This window comes from Microdochium trichocladiopsis, assembly GCF_020744255.1.
Source record: "Microdochium trichocladiopsis strain MPI-CAGE-CH-0230 chromosome Unknown B0I36scaffold_9, whole genome shotgun sequence".
Lineage (NCBI taxonomy): Eukaryota > Fungi > Ascomycota > Sordariomycetes > Xylariales > Microdochiaceae > Microdochium > Microdochium trichocladiopsis.
In genome coordinates, this window is record NW_025763552.1 from 443,089 (window position 1) to 469,047 (window position 25,959).

A 25,959-nucleotide genomic window follows, 5' to 3' on the forward strand; every position below is an offset into this window, starting at 1 on the left:
AAGACACCTCAAACCTCCTTCAACCCCTTCTCCCCGCCAATTCCAGCTTGCTCACCAGAAGCAACCGCAGAGCTGTCGCTAGCCCTCTCCGCGTCCCCGTTGTAGTGCTGGTGCTGGTGTTGATGACGCCGCCGCAGGCGGCCAGCATCGTCGTGCGCCTCGTCCCAGGCAGCGAGCTCCGCGAGCGGGACCTGCACGAGCCGGTGCGTGTTGGCGCCGCGCGAGTCGACGTCCTCGAGGACCTCTGGGCGGATCTTGTAGCCGCGGAACTTGGGCCAGACGTACATCCAGACGACGTAGTAGAGAGCGCACACGATGATGCTGTGATTTTTGGGGGTTCGTGGTCAGCTAAAAAAATCCCAGTACGCGTCCTCGATGACTGCATGAAACCTTCGTGTGGGAAGAAAGCACTTACATGGCGATACCCGTGACACAGTACGTGGCGTACCAGAACGACACATCACCAGAATACGGGCCATTCTTAGGCGGCACCCATGGCATGACGAGCACGTAGATCTGCACCAGGATGAAGAAGATGGCCGCGATATGCCACGCCTCGAACTCGGCCCGGGGCAGGCCCGCGCGCTTGAAGCGGTGTCTCACAAGGTAAAGTCCAACGGCCATTGCTACCGAGAACATAGCGGATGGGTATGATTGGAGGGAAACGGCTGTTGGGTGGTGGTGGTGACTGTTAGTGAGGTGGAGACAGAGAAGGGCACCGCAGAAAGGGCGGGGAGAGAGCTTACCGAATGTGAACGCGTCGCCTGCTGGAGGCGCGATAATCATGATGACCGTGGCGACCCATTTCAGGAGATATGGGCCGATGGGTGTGCCGACTATGTGTAGTTGTGTGTCAGTCTTGTAGATCTGCGAAGTAAGACAGAGAACGTCTGGTCTTTCACGTGATAAAGGAGGTTACTTACATGGCCAGGTCGTCACCCAAAACCGCGGATAAGGGAGAACGCCTTGTCTAAAACGCGCACGGGGCAAAGTTAGTCGATCACGCACTCACGAGACATGCTCACTTTGCGGGGAGGAACCTCACCGGCCAATCTCGCGAATCATCCTCGCATGCCCAATAAGCACCGCCAGCAGGTTTCCAAAGGCGCTCAGCAGCACAAAGACGTTCAGAGCATTGGCGCCGCGCGGACCAAACACCCGAGTGAAGAAAACGGCGGCGGCGGTCTGGCTGGACGCCGCAAACTCGGCCTTGGGCACTGCCGAAAAGTACGCAACGTTGCACAGGATGTACAAGATGGAGACGATTAGCACGGACGCCGTGGCATTCTTCTTGAGCGTCGGTACGGGCCGCTTGATCTCGTTGACGACCTTGAACGCGTTCTCGTAGCCGCTGTACGAGAAGACAATGTTGACGATCGCATTTGCGAGGTCGTTGCCGTTATTCGTCGTGCCTTGAAACGAGTTCTCCCAGTTGGCATGGGGGTTTTGTATATGCGTACTGCCCCCGAGGACGACAAGACCCGTGATGCTGATGACGACGAGGAGTAGGACCTTGAACACGCCAAACACGTTGACGGCCCACAGGGAGTATTTGTTGTGCACGAGGACGCAGATGACGGCCAGTGTGTACGCGGCAACTGCGACGCCCTTGAGCTGCCAGTCCGACGGGGTGATGGCGGCGATACGCCACAGGTAGCGTGAAAGGACTGTTTTGTTGGGTCTGAGTTAGCATCATTGGCCTAGGCCGTAGATCCTTGACGCTGGCTCGGCTCACCAACGGCATTACTGCTCGAGAACGAGAGGATGACGTTCTGCACCGCAAAGGCAATCGGGAAGAAGTATTTCGGTCGAGGGTATGACTGCTCAAGGTAGGCCTGCACGGTATGTCAGTCTTCATCATCGAAATATCACGGCAGTGTCCATCGAAACTCACTACTTCGCCGCCGCTGCGCCCTGGGAAGTAACTTGCGAACTCGAGGTTAACAGCCAACCCGGACAACGACATAAGAAAGCCGATAAGCCAGAAAATCATGGCCAGGCCAACTGAGCCGGTGCTCCTGAGAATTGAGCCGGCTGAACGCGGAAAATGGTGGTTAGCTGAGCCTTTCCCATCTTTGGCAGATCTGCTTTAGATCTTCCCAACGTCGCGTCGCATTAGGTTACTCACGAGTACTGTGAAGCAGGCGAACTGGTCAGCTACGTGAACTTTCACAAACCTACCCGCCCCCCGCTCTCCGCCCCCCGCGCCGTCGAAGGTAGGATGTGCTTACGAAAAGATACCAGTCCCAATCATTTGGTTCACGTTCAGGAAAATGACCGTGACCCAGCCAACGTTATAGCCGAGCGGCGAGTTCGACTCGACAGGCGCCCCGACAGCCTCCTGATACTGAGGACCAGAGTCATTTCCAGCCTTTTCCCGCACGAATGCAAGATTGCCATCGTGCAAGAAGGATCCCTCGCTGTCGGAAGCTGATGCCTCCACGTCGACCGCCGGATGCTCGGCTGGGTTTGCATGGTGGTCGCCGCTGGACTGCCAGAACTTGAGTGACGGCATGGTTGCAGCAGGGGTCGGGTGGGAGCAGCTCTGCGCCAGAGACAGATGATCGCTAGCTCTGCCGCGCTGCTTGTGCGAGACAATGGAAGAACGCGCAGATCTTGGGCGCGGCTCAATGTGATCATAGTCGGGTGGGATCGTCCTCCCTTTTGAGCTCGTGGAAGAGCCCCATGCACAGGGTCTTGTTGGTGCTACGCTCCACTGCATATGCAATCCGCGGCCATTGTCACGCAAGCTTGCCTCGGTCAAGGGCCCTTTCCCCGTTTCTCGCGCATGCGGTGGTGGAAGCGACCACGGTGTATGGCGTGCTGGGCTTGGGGATTGCCTAATGCAGGTGTGGCCACTACCGACTGTGGTGTGGGATCGCCAATCACGAGCTGCTCTACCGAATGTTCTGTCAGACTTCCAAGACCTTGGGTGCGTGAAGCTGCAGGATGGCCAAGAAGATTACGGTGCTTGGCGGATTGCCACTTGCTGATGGGAACGGTCACCCCTTTGCGTGAGTCCTTTCAGCCTGAGGCGGTCTCTGCGACTCGCTGGTGTCACCCAATACAGCGCCATCATGGGCTGTGTCGGGGATCCGCATTGTTCCGATGTATACGTATGCATTGCACGAGGAGACCACAGCACACGACACTCTACTCGACCCTGTAGGCGCAATCTGCAGCTCGACCGTCGTACCATAGTAGGTAGGAACCATAGCCATGGCCCACACGGCAGACATGTTTGGGGATGGAACGGCACGGGGGTCCTGCGTTGCAGCCATGGTGGAGCAAATGGTCCCACGAATGGGTTATCAGACATTCTTGCCGCCAAGCCTTGGACAGGACAAAGATCATCGCACCCCCGAGATTGCACCATTGCACGCCAGCGCGGGGGTTCAAATCGCCCACAGCTGGAGCAGCGCGGGCCAGGCCGTCGCGTAATCGGACCGTGGCGGATTAGCTCGAGTTGGGCGACCAAGGGCGATGGCGTGCTTGCACTATCGTTCACTTTGGCAAATCAGCATGTCGGATATGTAAACGGCGGCCCTCTCTGGTCAGCGTGTGGTTCTGAACACAAACTCTTCTATGCACAGGCCATCAAATGTCGCCTTTGTTCACGGTCGACTGCACCAGGCTTTGCTGTTCTTTGCCCATGAGCCGCCTGATGCCGGCTGAAACCAAAGGCAAAAGCCATTGCGCGTAGTATTGAGTGCCAAACTGTCGACTTGGAAGACTGGGTGGGGGAACAACGACCAGAGCACGTGACTGCATGCCTTGAAAACGAATCATCCTATATTTCTCCACGTCTGCATATATTCTCCGAGCTGTCAACCCTGTTCCTAAGGATAGAACATAACTTCCCGGCTTGACCTGCGGAATCTGAGACTCGCGATGAGTTTCTCTCGGGCTCTTTATCGTTTCTCAGGAACGGACTCAGATCTGTTGTCCCGTGATGCCAACTGCAGCATCATCGACAAGCAAGGTCTGTTTTTCAAGAGAGCACCATGTCGCATCCTCGTCGGAGGCACATGGATGGGCCCTTGGTCACTTTCAAAAGCGTCCAGACTCGTCTCCAATCGTCCAAGTGGGCCCAGTCAGGCCATGCTTGCGGAAAATCTCCACGGCCTCGTGCAGAGACCACTTGGTCCAGTCCGCATCGGCGTGGCGGCCGTACCACTCGCGCGCAAAGTCCCAGACCTGCTGGACGGGGCGGACGTCGCCCTTGGGGATCCCCCGCGTGGCACACCATTCCTCGACCTCGGCCTCGTCGCGGAACAGGAGCTGGACCGAGCAGATGTAGATGACATTGTCCCAGACGTTGCGCATGGGCACCGGGAAGTGCACCACGAAGTCCGTCTCGCGCAGCTGGCCGTCCTCGACGCTGAGGGTCACTTCGTCACCGATGGCGCCGGTCCTCGTGGTGAAGGTGGACGACGTGCCGCGGGCGAGGTGCATGACGCCGAGCGAGCACCAGGCGCAGTTGCCCCACCACTTGCGGCCGGCAGAGGAGACGACGCAGGTTGTCGGCGCTGCGGAGAAGGGGTGCGCGACCCAGATCTCGTCCGAGTGCGGGTGCAGCACGACGCCGTGGTAGTCTGCCAGAGCTCGAAGCGCCTCTCGTGCTGCGGTCGTGTCCGTCTGGAAATGGGCGGCTATCTCGCTGACCATAGGCGGGCGTTGGTCGTTGAGAAACGAGGCGATGATGAAGTGGTGCAGGCGTGAGTGGTCCATTGCGCAGACATTGCATTGATTTGTGTCTTGGGGAACGAAGGTCGGCCAAGGCCAGGCGTAGACTTGCCATCTTTTTAGGTCGAGCTCTCCAAAACCCCAAACGTGCAACATGTTTACGAAAGCAAGGAGAGTCAGCTTGCTCAGCCGGCAGTGGTGGAACCACATCACCCTGAACGACCAAAATCGCAAACTCTGCTTCTCGTATATCCAACACGATGGGGCTTCTGGCGAGTGCGCCTTGAGTTGGATCCCCCACGTGTTTGGATTTCCAACATGAATCCTTAAGCTATCAAGTTAGGCTGTTCTCTCCTCACGACGACGCCAGTCGAGGACACAAATAGCCGGACCACGGACACTGAGAAACCACCTCCTGATCTGTCCTCCCATTTAAGTCGCAAGCTAATCTCAATCGCACCGAATGCCTTTCTCCTCGCCTACGAGCTTACCAGCCGCATTAAACTTCTGTCAGCCGCACGGTCGGAGCCTCGCCCTCGGCTACCAGACCCCTAAGGCGGCCACGTCATGAACCGGTCAGATCGCCGGGTTGGCTTTCGCCTTTGAATTGCACCACCGCTGCAGCCACACATCGGTGACACCACACAACTCGCAGCAGCACCGGCTACAGTGTTCGCTGTATGCCATCCTCATGAGGGACCACAAAGGGCCGCGTCTTCCCCCGGTCGTGCTCCTCGTCCTCATGCCGCTTGAGGGTGATCCTCAAAGCTGGCAGCGTCAATTTCGTCGCCCGCCCGCCGCCGTCTGTGGTGAAGATGAAGTGGTCGAGCCCAAAATTGCCATAATTGAGCACATCAACACCCCCCCATGTCGAATCACAATCGCGACCCAGCACAGGTCTGGGGACCCCGGCAAAGAAGTCCTCCAGGACGTGATCGCTCTCGTCTGGGTTTTCGGAAGCCTCCTCCTTCTCCTGCCTACGCTCTTTGGTGGTAGCCTGGCGAGACCAGACTGCCCGGAAAGACACTTCGCCACCACCGGTCAGGCCCATGTAGTGCAGGTCTGCACCGGCGATGCCTGCTATGCGTCCCAGCAGTGCAACCATGTCCGTGCCGTTGTAGGAAAACGCCTTGACTGCCAGGCCTTGGCGCCCCGGCACCAGGGCAAGCTCGACCCTGCCAACAGCCGCCGTGTCATCGTCATCGTCGTCTGCCCCGGCGGAGAACACGCCTCCGAAATTGCTGCCCGCCGCCTGACGAGCTGCGCTCTCTGCAGCGCTGACCCACACCGATTTAGCCATTTCTCTGAGTGTGGCTGTGGTCAGCGCATAGCGATCGCTGGCGCGGGTGAGATTTGACGCGGTGAGGATGGTGATACCTAAGTTATGCTCTGGTGATAAGATGAGATAGCTCTGGTACGCTCCAATGCCTCCATTCTTGGTGTACAAGTCAACAAGCCGCGTGGCTGCGTTGGCGTCGGCTGCTGCGTGCATGTCGATAGGTACTTCCATGCGAGTGATCTCCCAGGGTTTGCCGACTGCGCTGAACTGGCTACTGGTGAGCGTGTCGGGCTTGAGCCACTCCCGAGTGGTCGACTCAGGGAGCAAGGTAGAGTTCAGAATGGATTTGCCGATAGCGGAGAGATCACCCAAGGACATGGCAGTGCCACCAGTCCTGCGGTCTGTTGTCAGGCATAACTCCGCTCTCTCAAGAGTATAAGGCGATGTTTTTAGTGACTACTTACGGATTGTATGAGCCAAGGTCGTAGTTGAAGTTATATCCAACGAAGGGATCTTCTACCGACACATTCATCGCGTTTCCATCGTGCTTTGGAGGTACCCAAAATATCCTCCTGAGTCCCAATGGCGCCACGACGGCATCGTGGAAGGTCTTGTTGAAACTCTCTCCAGTGATGGCCTCAACAGCCCGGCCAAGAATCTGAAACCCCTCGTTGCAGTAAATCGGACCGTGGAACGTCGATGACACCGGAAACTGTCCGAGTATCAAGTGGAGCGCCTCTACAGGCCGTCAGTGATGGAAGAAAGGCTACTGCCAGCGTAAATGCTGCGCACGATATCAATGAGCTCGCGACGGCGCAGTACGCTCCGCCAAGGTTGACATATCTATTGACTGACCTTTCCAGGTGCACGCTTCCGTCGTCGTGCTGCCACACTCCATCGAATCCTTCAACACCGGCAAGCCCAGCTGTTCCAGGCTAGGGACGTGCGAAGAGTCAAAGAAGCCATCTTCGAGCCAGCGTTTGGTCAGCAAATAGCAAGGTGTCGTCGTGTGTCAGACTAGAAACAGCTACACGAGGGATCAACAGCCTGTAGAGACTCACTGTCACGCGCAATACCCGCCATGTGGCTCGCCAACGCACCGAGCGTGATCTCGGACCACTTGACTCTACGGGCGGCACTTTCACCACCCCCGAGCTCGTCGTTGGCCGCAGCGGCAGCGGCGAGCTCGGGGATGTACCGCGTCACCGGCTCGGTCCAGTATCGCGGTCCAAGTCTCGCGAGGACTGTGTAGACGGTCAGCAGCTTGGTCACGCTTCCGATGCGGTAGAGCGTCTCTCTGTCTAGCGCCTTCTTCTTCAGCTTCTTCCCACCGAGTGCCGCGCCCGGAACCTCCTCGTGGCTCGTGAGCAAGGAGCCGTGATTCTTGCCGAGGTGGTGGTGCTCGAACAGGAAGTCGACGCCGGCGACACTGCCTTGAACCCCCTTTTCGCCATCATCCTCTTCGCTGTCAGCTGGAGCCGAGGCTGTGGTGAACACGCCGATTGAGAAACTCGTGTCCACCGAGTCGATGACGCCCCAGTCAGAACCACCCTCGCGAATTGCAAACGACAGGAGCTCCGCGAAACGTGCTGCAGTGGTCTTGATGGAAGCCAGGGCATGCAGGTTGGCGGGACGGGGAAATTGGGGGCCGGCAAGCCCGCAGTTCGTTGTTGTGGAGGAGGAGGAGGAGGAGGCAGACCAGGGGCGCGCGGATATCGCCGAGGAGAGTTCCATCGCCATAAGAAAGCCGGCCATGGCGAGCAGTGGCCTATGCCAGAACGATGGGGGCGCCATATTGCAGCAGCTGGCGGCCAGTTCTTGCAGTCCCAGACAGTGAGTTTGATATGCGGACAGATGCTTGAGTAGGCTGACCGGTCACAAGCTCTCAGTGCGTGCGATTGAGATTTGTAAATGGTCGCGCCCCTCTCACAACAGCAAGGGTTCCGGGGGTTTTGAACTGATTAGTTTACCCGTTCTCGGTTGTTTGATTTGGCGGATGGTTCGCTGGTTAATTGGTCAACTTTGCATCACCCCCTGGTCATCGTATCGTGGCTGCCTAATCTTACTCCTGCCGCTTTGGGTCACTCCTCTATTATGATAACGATTTATACAGCGCGTGGAATGATCTAGCATTTGAGACGGCAGTTCTGGGGAAACCCAGAAATTGCAGTCTTTGTCGATGTCGCCTCGTCGCGTTAACTATACACAGGGCAGTGCTTGCTACTTATCGCCATAATGCACAGCTTCTGCATCGCCCCTCATCGACTTTAGCTAGCACCGGGAAGCCGCTTTCCACATTATTGTTGAAGTGTAAATGATATTGAGCATCGCAGGGGTCAACATAATCCCTACCATTCCCCTCGGGAGACTGGTTTGACCATTGTTGGGAGAATTCGCCCGCAACGAGACTGTTGCATGTCGTCACAATGCTTTCAAACAAATGGCAGACTTCCGAGTCGTAGCCGGCGGCACAACCCACAACAGAGAGCGAGTCAGACATTTGCAAGGACTACTTGACTCACATGTTGAGAGTTTGGAGTCCCAGTCACAACACGGAGTCGACGCTATTGAGCTTGCGCTCCATATTCGCGACCTCCTCTCCGCGGAACCCATACTTGATAGTTCTGTAGACGTCTCGGCTTGGCATTTTTGATTTTGAGACTCGTAGCAAACTTGGTCACAAATGCCTGCAGCTCGTCCAGATCGGATCGACACGACATCAGGCTCTGGCCAAGTACCACAAGCATTGGCATTGTTGTATTTGCAGTCGCTGTCGACTTTGCCGCAGAGGCTTCACGAATCTGCTCGAGAATCTTTTCGATCGCATCGAGGGTACTGGCAAGGGTCCTGGCTTTCATGTCAAGACCATGCATGTCTTTTGACTTGCTGTGGATCGTGTTCACGTAGCTGATGATGCCTTTGCAAACTTGTATTCCCAGCAATAGGGCGCCGAGCGCCAGACAGCAGTCTCGGCCATGTTGGGGTTGGCGCTCGAGCAGATAGTGCTGGCAGGCTTGGTTCTTGGACAAGAAGGTGAAGGTGGTCTCCCAAGGAGGGGTCGTCACACTGGCCATGACGAACGCATGCAAGGGTGGCGGCCCGAGCATCAGCTTATCACGTGCCTTGTGATGAACGTGTCAGCAACCCAGGTCCCGTAGCCGCTTTTGCAATTCTGCAACAAGGCGTGTATTGCCACAAACACAATGCTGTCGGAAGCAAAGAAAGGCCTCCTGCCTATCTTGCTTGGACTCATTGATACCAGATTTTTGCGTAAAGATGTTTATATCCCAAGGCACAACTATTGTTGCCATAATGTGTGACACGGCGCCGGACTTAGCACAGGCGATTCTGGGACAGGGTCAAGTGAGCAGAATTTGGTCAACCGCGCTCGAAAATGAGGTCAAGTGGTGTATAACATGCTCTCACGATGCAGCTCAATGGGCTCCATTGCCGTGGTGCGCTGAAACCAGACACCGAGTCGCAATTCATGTCCGGGCACAGCTACGTCCCCATCTTCATCCATTTCCTGTACGAATCGGGGAAGAACCTGGGACCAATTGTCTCGCACGGGTTGACACACCTGTCCTTGCCAGCAACCCCCTCTGCGCTCCTATCGCGCTCCCCCAGATTCGTAGATCCTACATCGACTTGATTTGTGGCTGAGAATAGCGAGCTGCTCAAAAAGCTAGCAAACATGTTTGCCACGAAGCTTCCCATGCGCAGCGTATCGGGCCCGCCGTTGAGATCGACCAGCTTCATGGCGCCGAGGACGTGATGTCGTGCCATAGGGATGTCACCGAGCCAAATCTACGATATTTCCTCTCTCAGTGCCGTGTCCCCAGGCGGAAGTGCGATGGAGACGGACCAAAAGGAAATCACGTACCTCGTCCAACGCAAGAACAATGATCTTGGTCAGCGTCATGTTGTCCTCCCCCGCGCTCTTCTGCCTATCCCAGACTAGTGGTGTTTCGTTGTCACGGTCACCGTTACCAGCCCCTTCTGTCCTACACTGCCCTTCCTTTGCTCTCCTGCGTCTTTCAATATCATCGATCACGCTCTTCACGCACCGGGCTTTGTACTCCATCGCCAGCGTGATGTAGTACTCGCACGCGTCGACTCCCGGCCGCGGCGAGCTTAACCCAGGCTGTCTAGACATATGCCGACACGCGGCCAGCAGCGTGGCTGTGAGAAGGCCGGTATCTGTGATGGCAAGTCGTGCCAGGTCGTTGTACATGATGCCGCCGTCTCCGTGTTCTCGGAGGCGGGGCCTGTGAAGGGATGAGCGCGTGGTGGAGGCGTGCCTCCGCCAGTTTGGGATCAGGATCGTGATGTCTTCTCCACAGGTCAGAAATCCATGCTGTTTGAGCAAGCCCCCTGGTAGAAAGATCAAACAAGACACAAAGGCAAGAACTCACAGTGGTCGAAGAGAAACCTTTCGTTCCGATTGAGCGTGAGAGCGAAGGTGTCGAACGGGTCGTCCCTCATGGCTGCAAGCAGCGCCCAGGGGTTGGTGGCTGAAGTTAACGCTTGGCTACCAGAAGCTGCCCTCTGAGCTTGATACTGGGCGGTGCGTGCACGACGCTTGCGGGCATGTGCCTCCCTGGCGGCCGCCGCGCGGGCGACTTTCTTGTCTGTAGGCGCGGAAGACCCGGAAGACTGGCCAGTCGTTAGGAGGAAGACCAGATCGGGCATGGCTGTTGAGCTTCACTCAGGGCACAGAGGGAAGGCGAAGGTGTGTTGATTCCAGTATGCTGGTGGTGTTGACGAGATCGTCGTTAGGGGTGGTGGGGAAGTCAAGGTTCACGCCGAAGGCAAGGATTGAGGTACGTCTCATCTTTAAAGCCTGGCCTACACTACACTACCAAAAGAGTCCGTGCGCAGCCCACATCTGAAGCACCACCATTACGAAGTGACCAACTTGTAATCGGATTTATATAGCGAAACAGTGTCTATTTGATTAAATGATGGTATCCCCGTAATCTGTAGCTTCTACGCTTTAATACTTAGTGTACCAGCTATATATATCTCGGCAGGCCTTAATACGCCGTAGCACTAACTATAGTAGTACGCGTACCTTACTGTCACGATCCGATCTCCGGGGTCAACCGTCTGATCGGCACTATGGGGTTTATGTTCTGACTAAGGCAAGTAGCAACCTTATGCAATACTGACTCCGTGCTTGTCGTGTCTCGGGGGTTGTCGTTCGTGTCTCTTGCGAGATATCACACTCGGATCAATTGAGTGACTAGGCCAAGTGAAGGGTGAGAATGATACTTAGATTGATCGCTGAAGTACAAAGGTAGTGACTGTCTACAAGAAGATCCTCCTGGTGCTATATATCCTTTGTCCTTCATCGTGCGTTCCCCAGGATATGCTTGGATATGTTACGATCCAGCATATTGTCCTGGGGCGGATGAGGGTTCTCCTGATCGGGGACAAAACAACCACCACGACCGAAGGGAGTTCACCGCTTGCCAGTTTCGGCGGTGTTTCCGGCGAGGTTCACTCTGGCCCTGGGCCAGAGTGAGGGCATTCCCAGATAAGGGGCCAAAGCAGATTTTCGACGGGGGAGCCAGCCACATCAACAACGCCCTGTTGATGCGACACTTGTGAGGGAATCTCTGATCATGGCATTGTCAGTCAATTGCGTACAAGAACGGGTGCAGAAGCGTAGGAATTCAATGGGGTGGAAAAATCAAGTCGGATTGGTGAAGCTGAGTGATGGATAATCTGGCTCCGTGCTATGAAAAACGTCACGATGGCTTCAAGCCTTAAGTAGTACTGTACAAATATGCCCCTGATCAGTCTATCCCGCACTGCCCTGACACAATATCCGTATGGATATGTCCGGATATGTTGTGATCCAACATATCCAGTTCTGCTGACATAATGAGATGCTTACGTAACCAGGGGTGTGCCCGTCCCGCGTGCATGACCTGCCCTTGTCCTTGGCCCGATCTTGCGACCTGTTGGTCGGGTCGTCACACTTACGTTCTGGGATCTCTACCTACGCGGATTAAATTATCTCTTTAGCCCGTTTAATATCGGAGATATTACGCTTCATATAATAGAAATAAGGTTCCTATCTATAGATTTAACGCTTCAAAAGCTACCATACGTACTTAATAGAGTTAAGATCTAGCGAGTAAGCTAGCCAGTCAATAGTCCAAATGCCGTAAGATTCGAGCCACTCCGTCGAAGCTATATGTGACGGCCAACCAACAGGGGATGTTTGTTACGGGCGCGAAAGAGCCCAAACAACTAGGCCACAGGATCAGGCCAAGGGCGAGGGCGGATCATGTGGCAGCACCGTCACAGGTTTCTTATGTAAGCACGATAAGGGACGATAAGGAAGGTACGTACCGGTCATGCATATCTGCATGACCGACGCCGTGCCAAGAAGGATGGTCACCAATATCTGCATGACCATCAGGACCAGATTCATGACCTGGCCGCGACCATCGGGCTCAGAGTCATGACCACGATGAAGGACAAAGGATATATAGAGTACGGAGGATCTCCTTGTAGACAGTCATTACCTTTGTACTTCAGCGATCAATCTAAGTATCAGTTTCACCCACACTTGAACTAGTCACTCAATTGCCGAGACTGGTATCTCTTCCAAGAGACACGAACGACAACCCAGAGAGAGAACGACAGCAGAGTGTTAGTTGTTATTGTACAGGCTTTACCTATCTTGCAGAACAGCAACCCCAGCGCCCTGCCAGACGGTTGACCCCGGAGGCAGGATCGTGACACTATAGCACGATAAATCCCAGCGTTATCCTACATAAACAGGTCTCCAGCCTTATAAAGCGGGAGCAATCCTGTGACGACCCGACCAACAGGTCGCAAGATCGGGCCAAGGACAAGGGCAGGTCATGCACGCGGGACGGGCACACCCCTGGTTACGTAAGCATCTCATTATGTCAGCAGAACTGGATATGTTGGATCACAACATATCCGGACATATCCATACGGATATTGTGTCAGGGCAGTGCGGGATAGACTGATCAGGGGCATATTTGTACAGTACTACTTAAGGCTTGAAGCCATCGTGACGTTTTTCATAGCACGGAGCCAGATTATCCATCACTCAGCTTCACCAATCCGACTTGATTTTTCCACCCCATTGAATTCCTACGCTTCTGCACCCGTTCTTGTACGCAATTGACTGACAATGCCATGATCAGAGATTCCCTCACAAGTGTCGCATCAACAGGGCGTTGTTGATGTGGCTGGCTCCCCCGTCGAAAATCTGCTTTGGCCCCTTATCTGGGAATGCCCTCACTCTGGCCCAGGGCCAGAGTGAACCTCGCCGGAAACACCGCCGAAACTGGCAAGCGGTGAACTCCCTTCGGTCGTGGTGGTTGTTTTGTCCCCGATCAGGAGAACCCTCATCCGCCCCAGGACATTACCCAGCCTCGGAATAGTAGTTTCGCACCTTAACGGGGTTTTGAAGTAAGGCGCTATCGTTTAGTAGCCTTCGTAATTTGCTCGCCAATCCGCTACCGTTTAGTACCGAATACCTCCGCGATCTCAGCATATTTCGCGCTAACGCCTACTACGCTAAGTATAAAGGCACGCTATTCGGGAGTGAAATCCTAGCATTTCTAACAATTACCGGATACAATGGTACCAAACTCACGTAATTGCGACATCGTAGGCCCTAGTTGTAGCTAATTAAAATTAGAGGTGTTAATGGTGGAGGACGCGACGCGTCAAAGTTAGGTAGGGCGCGCACGGATTCTTTTAGTAGGTGCGTGTTGCGCTGACAATCGATAAAGTCAAACTAACGTTAATGCAAAGCAACAAAACACATCTTATTATTTCTCTAACAGGCTCACACCACGTCTCTCAACCCTCAAATGGCGTCTCAAATGGGCGTTCCGCCTGCGGCGTGATCCGCGCAAGATGCCTGCGCTGCCCTGATGTCCAATCAACCAGTGCCGAGTGCTGTGTCACGCGGTTGTCCCACAGAACCAGGGTTCCCGGCTGCCACTTGACCCGCGCCTGGAAGTCTGCGCCGTACGCGAGGTGGTCGTACAGGAACTTGAGCAGCGCGTCCGACTCTTCCTTCTTGAGGCCCACAATGTATCGCGTGACTGCAGATATCTGTCAGCAGCCTGAACCTCGCCAACAACAGGTACAGTCGCGATTGATGGGCAGGAACAACCAAGTATGGGGAAGAGACAAGGAAAACAAGCAATGTAGGTAAAGGGGGACAGTTGAGTACTCACACTGCGGGTTCACGTATATTGCCTTCTCGCCGGTCGCTGGGTGCGTGCGAATAATCGGGTGTTCGTGCGACACAGGCTCGCGGCGTACAATGGACCCGCGAGCCCTCGCCGCAGCGGCTTGCTCGACGCCCGAGTGCACGGCCTTGAGCCCGTGCAGGCGCTCTCGGAACAAGGGGCTGAGACGGTTGTACGCCTCGACGGCATTGACGAAGAGTGTGTCGCCGCCAGTCTCTGGACGGTCCAGGATGTAGAGGAGCGTCGTCCCGGGCGGCTGCGCCTCGTAGCTCACGTCGCTGTGCCAGGCGACCGAGCTGGTGCGGGTCTCAAAGAAGGTCTCGTGGGTCTTGTCGTCGGCGCCCCGGTGGACGAGGTGGATCTCTGGGTAGTCCTTGGGCGATCCCGAGCTGGGGTGAATGTGATGCCTGCCGTAGTATGCGCCGAAATCGAGCGCATCTTGGATGGGCAGGTCGGCAAAGTCCTGGTCCCGGAAAGCAACCACCTTGCGCTCCGCGACGAAGCGCGCCAGCTGGTCCTTGCCCGCCTTGGACAGGCTGCTGACCTGGATGCCGTGGACCTCGGTGCCGATTGTGGGCGTCAGATCGGTCGTCTTGGTGCCGGCCGGCAAAAGATCCGGGTAGGAAGTGTCGGCGTCCTTGCCATGCTCGACGTGCTCGAAGGGCTGCAATGGAGGGTATTTCTGCTCTGGGCTCCACGTCGGGAGGTAGTGAGGGTACTGCTCAAGGTCAGTGTGCTACTTCAGCCGATTCCTAGTCGGGGAGAAACCCACGGTCGCGCCATTCTCGCCGAGCTCCTTCTCTTCGGACAAGGTGTACGACGCAATAACTTTGTACTGGCCAAAGCTGCTGGCCGGCTTCGGCAGTTCTGACGCTTTGAGGGTCTGCGTGGTCGTTGCAGAGGGAGCCATGACTGCTGATGTATGCACTGCCAGAATGGATCTTTCCGACAAATGGTTATTTGCAAGCCCAGAAAAACAGAAACAACTTCGTCTTGTGGATATTCCACTTCCAGCTGAGAGGATCCAGACAGTTTTATGCCAGACTGTCGTCGCCGTCGCGCGTACCAAGCTTGCCACCTCCAACAGATGACGACCCACGCACCAAAATGGTGCAAGCGCATGGTCAACATCGCGCGACCCCCGGCGTCTCCAATCAGCGTGCGGAGGGGCACTGATTGTGGCCGTTACGGGGTTGGGGGTCACCCAGAACGCCAACAGCACTGAGCGATTGCGACACCTCTTGCTGCGAGTCCGGTTTGCGCCGATTGGGCGTGACCCCGCGCGAAAGCGTGAATGGCGTGATTGGAGTGTGTATTGATGAGCGAGGTCGTGGAGGTGGAGGCTAAGCCTGTAGCTGCCCAAAAGGCTTACCAAGCCTCCGGCCACCAATTAGGGCTCGCTTTCTTGCCTATTGCTGATCTCATTCGAGGCCTGTTAAACGAGGGAGGGCCATTATATGTGTGGTAGTTGTAATTGGTCTACTGAATTGTATTTACTCTTCTGTCCGCCTGTTGAATCCTCGCAGCTTCCAATGGCCAGTTATTACGTCCAACATCATCCTTTCCCACCCAAATGGGGGCTAATTCTGGGCAAGAGTCCACGCCGTCCATGCGGATTATAGATATCAGGCGTGGTGCTCAGGTTGTATCTTCTTAAGAAGCTCTTGTTTATTTCAAGCGCGCGCTCACAAACTGGTCATCTGAAATGCCTTGGCCATCGATCAGTGTCCCGTTCTTGAGCCAGCAGTTCGAGTTCTGGCCCTTCATCGTCCGACCAAAGGTCACAGACTTGCACTTCACGCCCATGCGCAAGCTGAACGACGTCCTCGAGGTCGAGGAGCAGGCGTCGATGCAATCTTGGAACGAGTACGCCCGTAGCGCGGCAATGTCGGCAAGGCAGAATTTGTTGTCTCCGTCCGAGTAGGTTGCGCCAGGGTAGTCCATGGAGCATTGCACCACGTACTTGTCCTTCAACTGGCTAATCTGCAACGAGGAGTTCAACTTGGCGCAGTCTACCTTGACATTGTAGATCTCTGTGGCTGCTGGGGGCTCGTAGTCCAGGAGTAGTCCGTTACTAATCGTCGGGGCTGAAGTATTGGAGCAGGAGGATGGGACTGCTGGCACTGCTTCTGTTGGTGAGGGAGTCGTGCTTTCGGAGCTTAATTGACTGGTAAGGCGAGGAAATCGGAGTCAGAGGTCGCAGACAAGATCAATGATGTGTCAGAGAAAGACCTCTTACCTTCGACATTGCGAGAGTGTCGCACCCAGCCCGCCGCCCACAGCGCCTCCGACGATGAATGCAGCGATCAGGCCGCCAAGCAGTGCTGGTATGAGCCACGCAGGCCTTCTCTGGGGCACCTTCTGAGGAGGGACAACCTGATGAACTGATTGATACTCGGGTTTGGGTGATGGCGTGCCGTGGTACGTAGATGGGATCAGACCACTCTCTGGTGTTCTCTCGGGATAGGGATATGGTGGGTTTGCCGAAGGGTAATGCTGCTGAGGGGAAGGATAGCGACCTTCGTCGACTTGTAGCCCCTCGTGATGGTTGACGACCTCCATTGCGAGGCTCCGAATTGAAGAGGGCTCATTTGCACGGCGTGTGCCTCTTCGAGCACCCCGTGTATCAAATTGGTGGCTGACGGAGCCTCAGGTGCTGACAGCTCATGAGCTAGGTCAGTCCAGGCACCCTCGAGCTTAAGCACGTCAGAGACAGGAGGGGGCGCCGCGGACAGAGACGTCAGGCAAGCTGGGAAAAGGTGTGATCTCATCTGCCTATCTGCCTTGGCGCATGTGCGACCCTCGGTTGAGACACCGAAATCGACATTCGCCCGCGTTCTCGTATGGTTTAATTGGTCTTTAAGGCCTATCGCTCGGTGCTGCAGCTTTTCCCACCACCAATGACGGACACGGGCAGGGTGAAATGACGTCGCGTTTTTAGGATCCGTTACACGGCCCCCCCAAAACACAATCTCCAATCGGACCAGTGCGAAGCCTGTGAACCTGGACCCCCTGGACCCCCGGACCCCCTTGGCTGGAGGCCGCATGGTTATATGCCCAGGATCACCATGGCCACCGATGGAGAAGGAAATAACCTTCTGACAGTTTCACACACGACGCCGCCAGCAGAGTTCACAGTACCACAGGTTGGTCTATCCCCTCACTCGTCCTTAGGCACTCTTCAACAGAAAACAACAACACTGCCTCGTCAGGCAGGCTCGACAAAGCGACACGACTTGAAAATCCTGCAACGCACTCAACTTCCCTACCAAGGCGTTCCAATGACCACGGAGTTTCGGCAAAGAGAGGGTGCCTTCAGCCGTTGCAACGGCTGGCGCTCACGGACAAGGTTATGCCGGGCTCACGCAGCTTCAGAACCCCGTGTTTGCCGTTTAGGCCACCGCGCCTCGAACGCCCGTTCAAGCACGGAGGTATATCTGCATCAGGCGGCGGCGAACGGGGGGCTTTTATAGAAGAGATGTCACAAGAGGCTACGAATGATTCATTTGCCTTGCACATTTCGATATTTTCGCTAACCTTCACGTGTAACAAGACGAGCCATGGAGTCAAACTCAAAAATATGTCGTCTTTCTCTCCCGAGCTAGAGATCGAGCCCTACTACCCACGTTTCTGGATGAAGAAGGGGAAGAAGAAGGTAGAGCGGTTGTGATATTCTGTGCTGGAAGGGAGGTCTGTGACTGCGGTTGGCTGGTGATGGTGTCCTGCTGCGGCGGTGTTGTCCACATCGGCGGAGCGTCATTGAGCAGATCGACTGCTGCCACATCCTCGTGCACACTCACAACTTCGGTATGGTTTGTCCACTGCAGTGCAGCTGCGCTTGCGGGTGCTGTTGATCTGGTTTCTCTGGTCGTCGGTGAGATGCCTGGTCTCGCACCTGGATCATGCGGCCCCGCTGATGGTGATTGAGTCGATCCCGCCTGGCCGTGCTTGAAAGCAAACCATGCGCATGCTTGGTCACGGTTGTTCAAGGGCCATTTCGTCCATGCCTGTATGGCATCTGCCTTGGATTGGGACTGGGTTGGTCTTGCAACCTGTGCTGCTGCACTTCTGTAGTCGCCCAACTCAGGAATCCCTCGGAGTAGTTCTGATAGTGCAAAGTAGAGAGCGTTTTCTGTATCGGCTAGTCGCTGCTCTAAGGAATGAAGATAACCGGCTGGGAGCCCCCTGGCAAGAGTTCGCTTGATTAGCTCAAGGTTATAAAGTAGACACATGGTGATCATCGTTGACAATTACCTCCCGCTCGCATTATGGGCTTGTGCATGAATAGACGTACCTTCGACTTTGCTCAAGATAATGGCATCCATTGGGGGCTTTGAGACAATTGCTGCATACCGGCCTGATGCATTCAAGTTAACAATGTTTGATACTCAGCCAATAATCTTTGTGATAACTGTCGTGGTGGATCTCAAATTAACACCCCCATTTACCGACCTCTTACGATCACACTGCCGACGGAATAACTTGGTAAGTAATGTCCGAAACCCACACGGGAAAGGCTAGTAGACGCAGACCTTCTGCTTTTTGGTGCGGCATAGCTCACAAGCAATTGGCGCAGATTCTGTTTGCTGGTCAGTGTTTCCGATAGTTTGGTGTGCGGGGTATGAACGATGTGCATATGCGCACCTAATGGCCGATCGGCCATAATCGCGACACCGTTTGGGGCCAACCCATAATTAGATTACAGGGTGCGCTGCGGCCTTACTTAAGTCCAGGGAGGGGAATTTATGTTCGCCCCAAGGGCTTTTCTAGCTTCTGGGCATGTGCCCCTAGGGTTGTGGAGCAGGCGACGAGGCTTGGTGGGCGATCCATGATTGGCCAATGTCTGCCGGCCCGGACAAAGATATGTCCGGGTTTTACATGCTGCTGAGGGGGCTAACTTGGGCCTTACTGGCGCAACTGACTCGAGCGTCACGATATGCACAGCGCCAGCATTGAACTTCGCCGCGCCACCGTGACTCGTGCTTGAGTGCAAAGGGCTTTAATGCTTAGAGACTAACCGCAATGTCTGACTTGACTTTGGTCTTCAGAATCTAGAAACGCGTCAAGAATCAAGATCAGCAGGACACAGGAGTGCATCCGTAGCTGCTGAGTGCGTGCTGCTCGACAGATTTGACAAACATCATGGAATTGAAGCTTGTTATCAATCAGTCCTTTTGCGGAGGGGCACCAATCTTTGTTTATCGATACATTTGGAACTGTGAAGAACACCAGGCAACCATTTCCCAGTTACGCCCACTTGTGTATTCCTCGCACTCACATGCTTGGCTCACAGACCAGATATCCTAGTAGGCGAACCGTAGACCATTTTGGTCACTTGTCTTACGATTGATCCGCTGTAGCCAAAGTCTTAAAGCCCATGCAGATGCAATGGTCATGAATGCAAATGCCGAGTTGGCAGCCATTGCAGGCAGGTAACGAGGGCCATCTGAAGACGGGTAGAGGTAAGCCGTATAGATGTAGGAGGCGTTGGCCAGGACGTTGACAATGGACAAACTGACAGCCTTCTTCTCCTTGGTCTGGCCCAAGGTCGCCGACACCCATCCCAAGATCACCGAGTTGACTGCATAAGCACCGCTGGCGAACAGGAAGCATGACAAGTAGCGCGCAGGCGTGTTGAGGGTGATACAGGAGATGATGAAGCCCACCATTGCCGCGCCCATGCTGATTGTGATGTGCCAGGTGCGCTCGTTAAACCGGCCAGAGGTGTAGCCCACGGCGTAGCCGACGAACCCAGAGACGAGATACGGCGGGCAGGTGAGGACCAGAGTGATGGTGCTGTTGAATCCGAGGCTACCTACGACGGTAGGAAAGAAATTGTTGAAGGAACAGGCAGACAGATGCATGTTCTGCATAAACGCAAGCAGCCAAAGCTTGGGATCCCGTACAGCCTGCATAAATCCGGCGCGGGTGCCCTTGCTGCCCTCGTCACCAACAGTGTCTCTGATCATGCGCTCATGTGCGAGCTGTCGCTCCTCGGGGGTCAACCATTTGGTGGTCAATGGAGCATCAGGCAGCATAAATACTCCGACAACGGCCACTGCCAACGTCACGATGCCTTCGATGATGAAGAGCCACCTCCAGCCCTGTAGACCATGAGCGCCATCGAGGGTATTGAAGGTCGCGGCGGCGATGAGACCTGCGAAAGCCGTGGCGAAGATATTTCCGGAGTACAGGATGGAGATTCTCGTAGCAATCTCCTTTCTGGTGTAGAAGATGGAGAGGAGGTACAGTGCCCCGGGGTAGAAAGGCGCCTCGGTGATACCTAAGAAGAACCGCACGGCGACCAAACCTGGACGATATCGAAAGAAGTCAGTACCCGTTCCCCACAAGACCTTTGCGTCTGCTTCGCTCGCGCATGAATCGAGTGGCACTTACCAGGATAATCTTTTACAAGGGCTGTCAATGCCGAGACGGTGGCCCAGGCAGCCATGCATGAGCACATGTAGATGGACGGGCGCACTTTCCCCGAGGACATGAACATGTTGGACGGAATCTGCATGAGAAGATATCTACACACGGTGTTAGAGATAGCGGACTTCGGTCTCGAGTATTTTCTTCCAGTTGACTGTGATGTTGCAACTTACCCAACGAAGAGGATGGATATGCAGGTGTTGTATTGGGTGCCGACGAGGCCGAGATCTCTTTCCAAGTGATTTAGACGTGCATTGGCAATAGCGTTGCGGTCGAGCTGTAAGAGTAGGGTTTCAGGGCTGTTAGTGAGGCTTTCTGTGAGAATTCAAACAGGCAAGGAGTCAACGCACGTAGTTCATGAAGTACATGGCCCAGAGAATTGGCATGACGCGGAAGTCTAGCTTGCGGACGAGGGCGATTTCTACTTCGCTGGTCTTTTTGACGGCGCCAGAGTAGTCGGCTTGGCCAGCTCCTACGGCATTGTTTTCCAAATCTTTCCTGTGCTCGGAATGCTCAATTTGCTCGGCACTGGGACCTTTGGCAAAGTCCAGGCCATCGGACTTGGTGTGTTGATATTGAGTCATGGTTCGAGCCAGACCTGACAGTGCAGTGTTTCAGGTGTTGATCAAGGGTGATGATGTTTTATTTTCTGAGAAAGCTCCAAGGACCGAGTAAGCGTGGACCACAGAAGAGCAGTCTGGTGCAACGTGGAATGATGCCAACATAATAAGCAACTTTGGATACGGCGTTCTAGGCCCCACGAACCCCCTGATCAAACGATCGTGATTGCATCCTTCCCCATGGGGAACCCTGCGGCGGTCTATTCCAAGTCCGCGGCGGCCAGGGAACCCCGTGTCTTTGTCAGCGGCCAAAGAAAAGTCCGTCGCCTCCAAAAGTACCCCACGCTTGCCCCAAATCTCGCTGACCCCGCAGAAGAGTGCGGAGTTGGGCGCTCGCTCCCTCGCATGAGATCCCGTACCGCGTCTTCGCGCATCCTGCCCCTGCCCATCCACGCGGAACTGCCGCGCGTAATACGGCACAGAAACAGCATGAGCAGCGAGACAAGTCCCGGGCCGGAGCACCCGTGGCCAAGCACATGCCCAGACCCACCGGGGCATCGGGGCCCGGAAGAGACGTACCCTGAACCCAGCTCACGCGGGCCGAAGCGGCAAAAGATGGGAGTGAACGACGAGCCGGCCATGGCGCACGAGACGGGCTTGATGCGGGATGGCGTCACAGTTGGACATCCGCGCTTCATTGGCAGTGCCAGCGGCATCCACTTCATCCGTGTCGTCTCGGACGCTCTGGCTCGTGTACGCCCCGGGATATCGCGAATGGCCAGCGGTGACCTCGTTCCTGGCGAGGACGACCAGCTCTTGTCCCCAGAGCTGTTCCCGGCCAGTGTCAACACACCCACGGCGGTCTCCACTGCCCGGGCCCCCTTTTGGCGCGACAACGAGGTCATCAGCGATGCCAGCTCCGGGCAAGCTGATCCCCACCTCGGTCAGAATATGCCGACCTTTGACGACCTCGTCGTCTGGACACAGCCATATTTTGACAACTGGCATTCCTGCTTCCCATTCTTGCATGGTCCAGAAGTTCTGGACCTGTTTGAGAACGTCGCTCAGGTCGGCTTGTCCAACGTCTCCGAGCCCAATGCCACCATAGTCAGGGCACTTGTGTCGATATCTCACGCGGATGCACGCCAGTCCGGCAAGGCCGTGAGACCACGACCCGCAAGCTTTCTTTTTCTCAGTCAGGCTGACACGGCATCCGGTCTCGTCTTTGCCATGGAGTCTCCGGCCTCTGTCAAGGGCGTGCAGGTCGCTCTGTGCGTCCAGTTGTTTCTCATCTCGATGCTTCGCTTCAACATGGCATCTCGACTTGGAGGTGTCATCGTCCGCATGGCATTCCACCTGGGTTTACACCGCTGCCCCGGACGTTACGCCAACTTCTCGGGTCATGAAGCGATGATGCGGAAGCGCATTTGGTGGTCGCTTTATTCGCTCGAGCGTATGGTATCACAGTCGTTAGGCCATCCGCTCAGCATCAGGGATGACGATATTGATGTTTGCCCACCGACCTACGAGCATCACCACAAAAATAGTGCACAGGCCAGTGCCAGGGGCCAAGAACAAGGTACTCATGTTATACCCAGACTTTTCTCCCACTTGGTAATAAAGCTCTTTGCATCGCTGATACTCGAGCCCCAGGGGGAAATCAGTTGATACTATTCGGTCTTTTGTCTGACCATGCACGGCTCCGGGGATCGATCCTCGAACTGCGGAACAAGTCTATTGCTCAACGAAACGAAACTCAGGACCAGTCCATGATTGTGCAATCCGAGCTGACACGATGGGTTAATCAGGTCAACGAGGCCTTGTGTGAAGATGAAGAGGAGGACGCTGACTCACGACCCGAGAGTCCCCACCACTTGTCCTCATCACAGCGAGTCTTGTTAGCAGTAGTCCAACATGAAGCTACTATTGCTCTGCATCGTCCGCTGCTGGCTTCCAAGACGAACTCGCCATCGTCCCGTGCTGCTTTACAGACCTGCATTGGCGCCTCTCGAGCCATCATTGACACCGTCTTCTCCTACTGCCATCAGCAGAGTGAGGCGACCACTCTAAATGCCATGGTGTGGCCACTGCTCACCTGGTCGATCTGGATGAGCTCCTACATCCTCGTCTTTGCGGCTCTGGAAGACGCCACGCCTATACCATCAGCATTTCGGTATGTACGCATCCAGTGGTGTGACCTCGTGCCCCGGACCAACAAACTGATAGTCAACATGATACAGATACGCCAAGAAAGCACGACATATCCTCAAACAGCTATCTAGGCGTGGTACTCAGTGGCCCGACTTCTGTCTGCAGGCTTTGGCGCACCTGGTATCAGTGCTACAGTCGCAGGAGCCATCTGGCAGCAGGACCTTTGGATCCGATTCTGGCAGGGCGTCGACCTCGAACCATGAGCCTGAGCAGCCCCGTCAAGCCATGTCACAGATTCAGTCATCACCAACGATGCAGTCATCCACGACACCGACCCGACGTGGTCTAGGGTATACGCAAGCTGATTTTCCGCCGCCTGCTGCTCCGAGTTTCCAACAGGGAACAACGGGTTCTATGCGTCCTCTTCCAACACCACAGACCACTTCCACGTAAGCACACCTGGATCAGCTAACATCCCGCGCCATACGATTATTGCCCGCACTACTTTCCATGAAACCCCTAGCTTACCAAAGTCTTCCCAGGAGTAATGATGGCGGTCTTCCGCTGGGCCATCCAGGTTTACGGCCCCAAGATCCTTCCATGTCCGCTGAAACGGCAGCCGCCACATCGAGACCCAACCCAGGTGCTTGGGCAGCACCGTTCGACTTTGATCCTCTCAGCGCGATTGACTTCTCCAACTTCAGCCACCTGGGACTGTTGAATATGGACTTTGAGTCTTGGGACACGTGAACTGTGAAGCAGAAGGATCATTGCACATTTTCACCCAAGAATAGCAGCACTCGTGTAAGCACTATTCTTGCGCGAAACGCAAGCACAAAACCATCTTTGCAAAGCCTTTCGAATAAACAAGTTGAGAGGTGTGTGTGATTTCTGCATGTGTAAGGTGCTCCAAGTCGAGCTTCTTCTCTTCTAACTTACAAAGCCGCCTATTCATCGCCTAACTCCACGTTGCTCCAGACTCTGAGGACTTTACTTGCTCTTGGTACCATAAGACTTCCGAATATCCTCAATCACTGCATTGGCCACGTCGACCGTCCGGGCAGTACCTCCCAGATCTGCGGTAACCACGCCCGCCTCACACACACGCTCGACCGAGCTCAGCAGTTTATCGCTAGCATCCTGCTCACCGAGCCACGCCAGCATCTCCGCACTGGACCACAGAGTAGCAACCGGGTTGGAAATGCCCTTGCCAGTGATATCAAACGCCGAACCGTGGATCGGTTCAAACATGCTGGGAAACGTGCGCGTCGGGTCCAAATTGGAGGTCGGCGCAATGCCAATCGAGCCGGCGAGCGCGGCGGCCAGGTCCGAGAGAATGTCGGCGTGCAGATTCGTGGCGACGATGGTGTCGAGCGACTCCGGGTTGAGCACCATGCGGCACGTCATGGCGTCGACGAGCATCTTGTCCTGCGTGACCTGGGGAAAATCCTTGGCAACCTCGGCGGCGACCTCGTCCCAGAGCACCATGCCGTTACGCTGCGCGTTGCTCTTTGTGACCACCGTCAACAGCTTGCGTGGGCGCTTGTCGGCCGTCTCGAACGCGAAGCGCATGATGCGCTCGACTGCGTGCCGCGAAAAGATGGCGACCTCAGTGGCGGTCTCCCATGGGTGGCCGCGGTGCGAGCGGCCCCCCTGGCCCGCGTACTCGCCCTCGCTGTTCTCACGAACGATGACCCAGTCTAGTTGGCCGGTCTTGCAGTTGCGCAGGGGAGATTGCGTGCCGCGGAAGATCTTGGTTGGTCGCACGTTGGCATACTGCTGGAAAGGCTGGCAGATGGCAAGGCGGAGGCCCCAGAGGGAAATGTGATCAGGAACATCTAGCACAAAAGGAAATCAGGTGTGTTAGCTCGTGTGAGAACAGCAGCACAACGAGATTACCCGTGTCTCAGAATCAAGGGCTGACGAACCTGGGGCGCCGACAGCACCGAAAAAGATGGCGTCGTGCTTCTTTAGCTCTTCGAGACCGCCATCCGGAATGTACTTGCCCGTCTTCTTGTATGTCGCTGTGCTCCAGTCGTAGTGTTTGAACTCTAGCTCGAAGGTGCCTAGGGTTTCTGAAAGGCTGCGGAGAACATCAATGGAAGCGTTGACGACCTCCGGGCCGATGCCGTCCGCGGGGATGGAGGCGATGCTGTAAGTCTTGGAAACGGGGACTGTTGAAGGAGACATGATGGATGGCAGCTGAGTGATGGTTTCTGTGCCTACTCTTGGGGGGTCAAGCAGATCGTCGATCATTGATGTAGAAATGCTTGGACAGAGGAGTGGCAATCCTAATATTTAAATCGGTGGATTTTGTTTCCATGGAGGAAAGGAAGCCACTCCGAGGGCGTCAAGCCCGTGGTGGAGCCGGCATTTACAAAGTCCGGACGGACCCGGACTTGTCTTTGTCCGATATGGAGACACACTGGAGCCTGCTGTCCACCCAAGGGACTCACTTGGATGGTTTGGTCGACACATGTGCACACACACACACAGCGCCATGCTACCTAAGGTAGTTATGCAATGGCAGCCGTGGTCAGCGCTTAAGGTGGTTATGACGGACACCCCTTTCGCACTTCTGATACACGCAAAACTT

The 25,959-nt window shown here is 55.3% G+C and overlaps 10 protein-coding genes across 10 annotated transcripts; 1 reads left to right on the top strand and 9 right to left on the bottom strand.

Annotated features, from left to right (window-relative positions):
* Window positions 1-8: 8 nt before the first annotated feature.
* On the bottom strand, window positions 9-2,515 carry B0I36DRAFT_415846 (high-affinity methionine permease; the record flags this gene model as incomplete). The annotated part of the gene is made up of 9 exons (XM_046162053.1): window positions 9-321; window positions 416-668; window positions 747-836; window positions 924-970; window positions 1,046-1,667; window positions 1,736-1,835; window positions 1,895-2,034; window positions 2,129-2,133; window positions 2,232-2,515. The coding sequence occupies 9 exons, from the start codon at window positions 2,513-2,515 to the stop codon at window positions 9-11; spliced, it is 1,854 nt and encodes a 617-aa protein (XP_046008025.1).
* A 1,535-nt stretch (window positions 2,516-4,050) lies between these two features.
* On the bottom strand, window positions 4,051-4,731 carry B0I36DRAFT_250615 (putative transmembrane protein; the record flags this gene model as incomplete). The annotated part of the gene is made up of 1 exon (XM_046150558.1): window positions 4,051-4,731. The coding sequence occupies one exon, from the start codon at window positions 4,729-4,731 to the stop codon at window positions 4,051-4,053; it is 681 nt and encodes a 226-aa protein (XP_046008026.1).
* A 192-nt stretch (window positions 4,732-4,923) lies between these two features.
* On the bottom strand, window positions 4,924-7,720 carry B0I36DRAFT_387042 (beta-lactamase/transpeptidase-like protein; the record flags this gene model as incomplete). Its single annotated transcript, XM_046161136.1, has 4 exons — window positions 4,924-6,359; window positions 6,430-6,703; window positions 6,821-6,931; window positions 7,027-7,720. 4 exons carry the CDS (start codon window positions 7,718-7,720, stop codon window positions 5,351-5,353), a joined length of 2,088 nt encoding a protein of 695 aa, XP_046008027.1. The 3' UTR covers window positions 4,924-5,350.
* Window positions 7,721-9,154: 1,434 nt separating this feature from the next.
* B0I36DRAFT_331489 (uncharacterized protein) lies at window positions 9,155-10,742 on the bottom strand. The gene is made up of 3 exons (XM_046154987.1): window positions 10,381-10,742; window positions 9,849-10,297; window positions 9,155-9,772 (listed from the first exon to the last, which is right to left on the bottom strand). The coding sequence occupies exons 1-3, from the start codon at window positions 10,655-10,657 to the stop codon at window positions 9,467-9,469; spliced, it is 1,032 nt and encodes a 343-aa protein (XP_046008028.1). The 5' UTR covers window positions 10,658-10,742; the 3' UTR covers window positions 9,155-9,466.
* A 3,080-nt stretch (window positions 10,743-13,822) lies between these two features.
* On the bottom strand, window positions 13,823-15,130 carry B0I36DRAFT_376463 (TfdA family taurine catabolism dioxygenase TauD; the record flags this gene model as incomplete). Its single annotated transcript, XM_046160456.1, has 3 exons — window positions 13,823-14,070; window positions 14,206-14,938; window positions 14,993-15,130. The coding sequence occupies 3 exons, from the start codon at window positions 15,128-15,130 to the stop codon at window positions 13,823-13,825; spliced, it is 1,119 nt and encodes a 372-aa protein (XP_046008029.1).
* A 758-nt stretch (window positions 15,131-15,888) lies between these two features.
* On the bottom strand, window positions 15,889-16,782 carry B0I36DRAFT_366427 (uncharacterized protein; the record flags this gene model as incomplete). Its single annotated transcript, XM_046159301.1, has 2 exons — window positions 15,889-16,387; window positions 16,460-16,782. 2 exons carry the CDS (start codon window positions 16,780-16,782, stop codon window positions 15,889-15,891), a joined length of 822 nt encoding a protein of 273 aa, XP_046008030.1.
* Window positions 16,783-17,719: 937 nt separating this feature from the next.
* On the bottom strand, window positions 17,720-18,902 carry B0I36DRAFT_331500 (uncharacterized protein). The gene is made up of 5 exons (XM_046154989.1): window positions 18,865-18,902; window positions 18,753-18,799; window positions 18,673-18,686; window positions 18,515-18,577; window positions 17,720-18,405 (listed from the first exon to the last, which is right to left on the bottom strand). Exons 1-5 carry the CDS (start codon window positions 18,881-18,883, stop codon window positions 17,793-17,795), a joined length of 756 nt encoding a protein of 251 aa, XP_046008031.1. The 5' UTR covers window positions 18,884-18,902; the 3' UTR covers window positions 17,720-17,792.
* Window positions 18,903-19,493: 591 nt separating this feature from the next.
* Window positions 19,494-21,236, bottom strand: B0I36DRAFT_295094 (major facilitator superfamily domain-containing protein; the record flags this gene model as incomplete). The annotated part of the gene is made up of 4 exons (XM_046151839.1): window positions 19,494-20,530; window positions 20,617-20,750; window positions 20,826-20,929; window positions 21,003-21,236. 4 exons carry the CDS (start codon window positions 21,234-21,236, stop codon window positions 19,524-19,526), a joined length of 1,479 nt encoding a protein of 492 aa, XP_046008032.1. The 3' UTR covers window positions 19,494-19,523.
* A 403-nt stretch (window positions 21,237-21,639) lies between these two features.
* B0I36DRAFT_295097 (fungal-specific transcription factor domain-containing protein) lies at window positions 21,640-24,207 on the top strand. The gene is made up of 4 exons (XM_046151840.1): window positions 21,640-22,791; window positions 22,866-23,385; window positions 23,453-23,812; window positions 23,906-24,207. Exons 1-4 carry the CDS (start codon window positions 21,702-21,704, stop codon window positions 24,111-24,113), a joined length of 2,178 nt encoding a protein of 725 aa, XP_046008033.1. The 5' UTR covers window positions 21,640-21,701; the 3' UTR covers window positions 24,114-24,207.
* B0I36DRAFT_331503 (uncharacterized protein) lies at window positions 24,208-25,903 on the bottom strand. The gene is made up of 2 exons (XM_046154990.1): window positions 25,292-25,903; window positions 24,208-25,201 (listed from the first exon to the last, which is right to left on the bottom strand). Exons 1-2 carry the CDS (start codon window positions 25,617-25,619, stop codon window positions 24,354-24,356), a joined length of 1,176 nt encoding a protein of 391 aa, XP_046008034.1. The 5' UTR covers window positions 25,620-25,903; the 3' UTR covers window positions 24,208-24,353.
* Window positions 25,904-25,959: the final 56 nt, after the last annotated feature.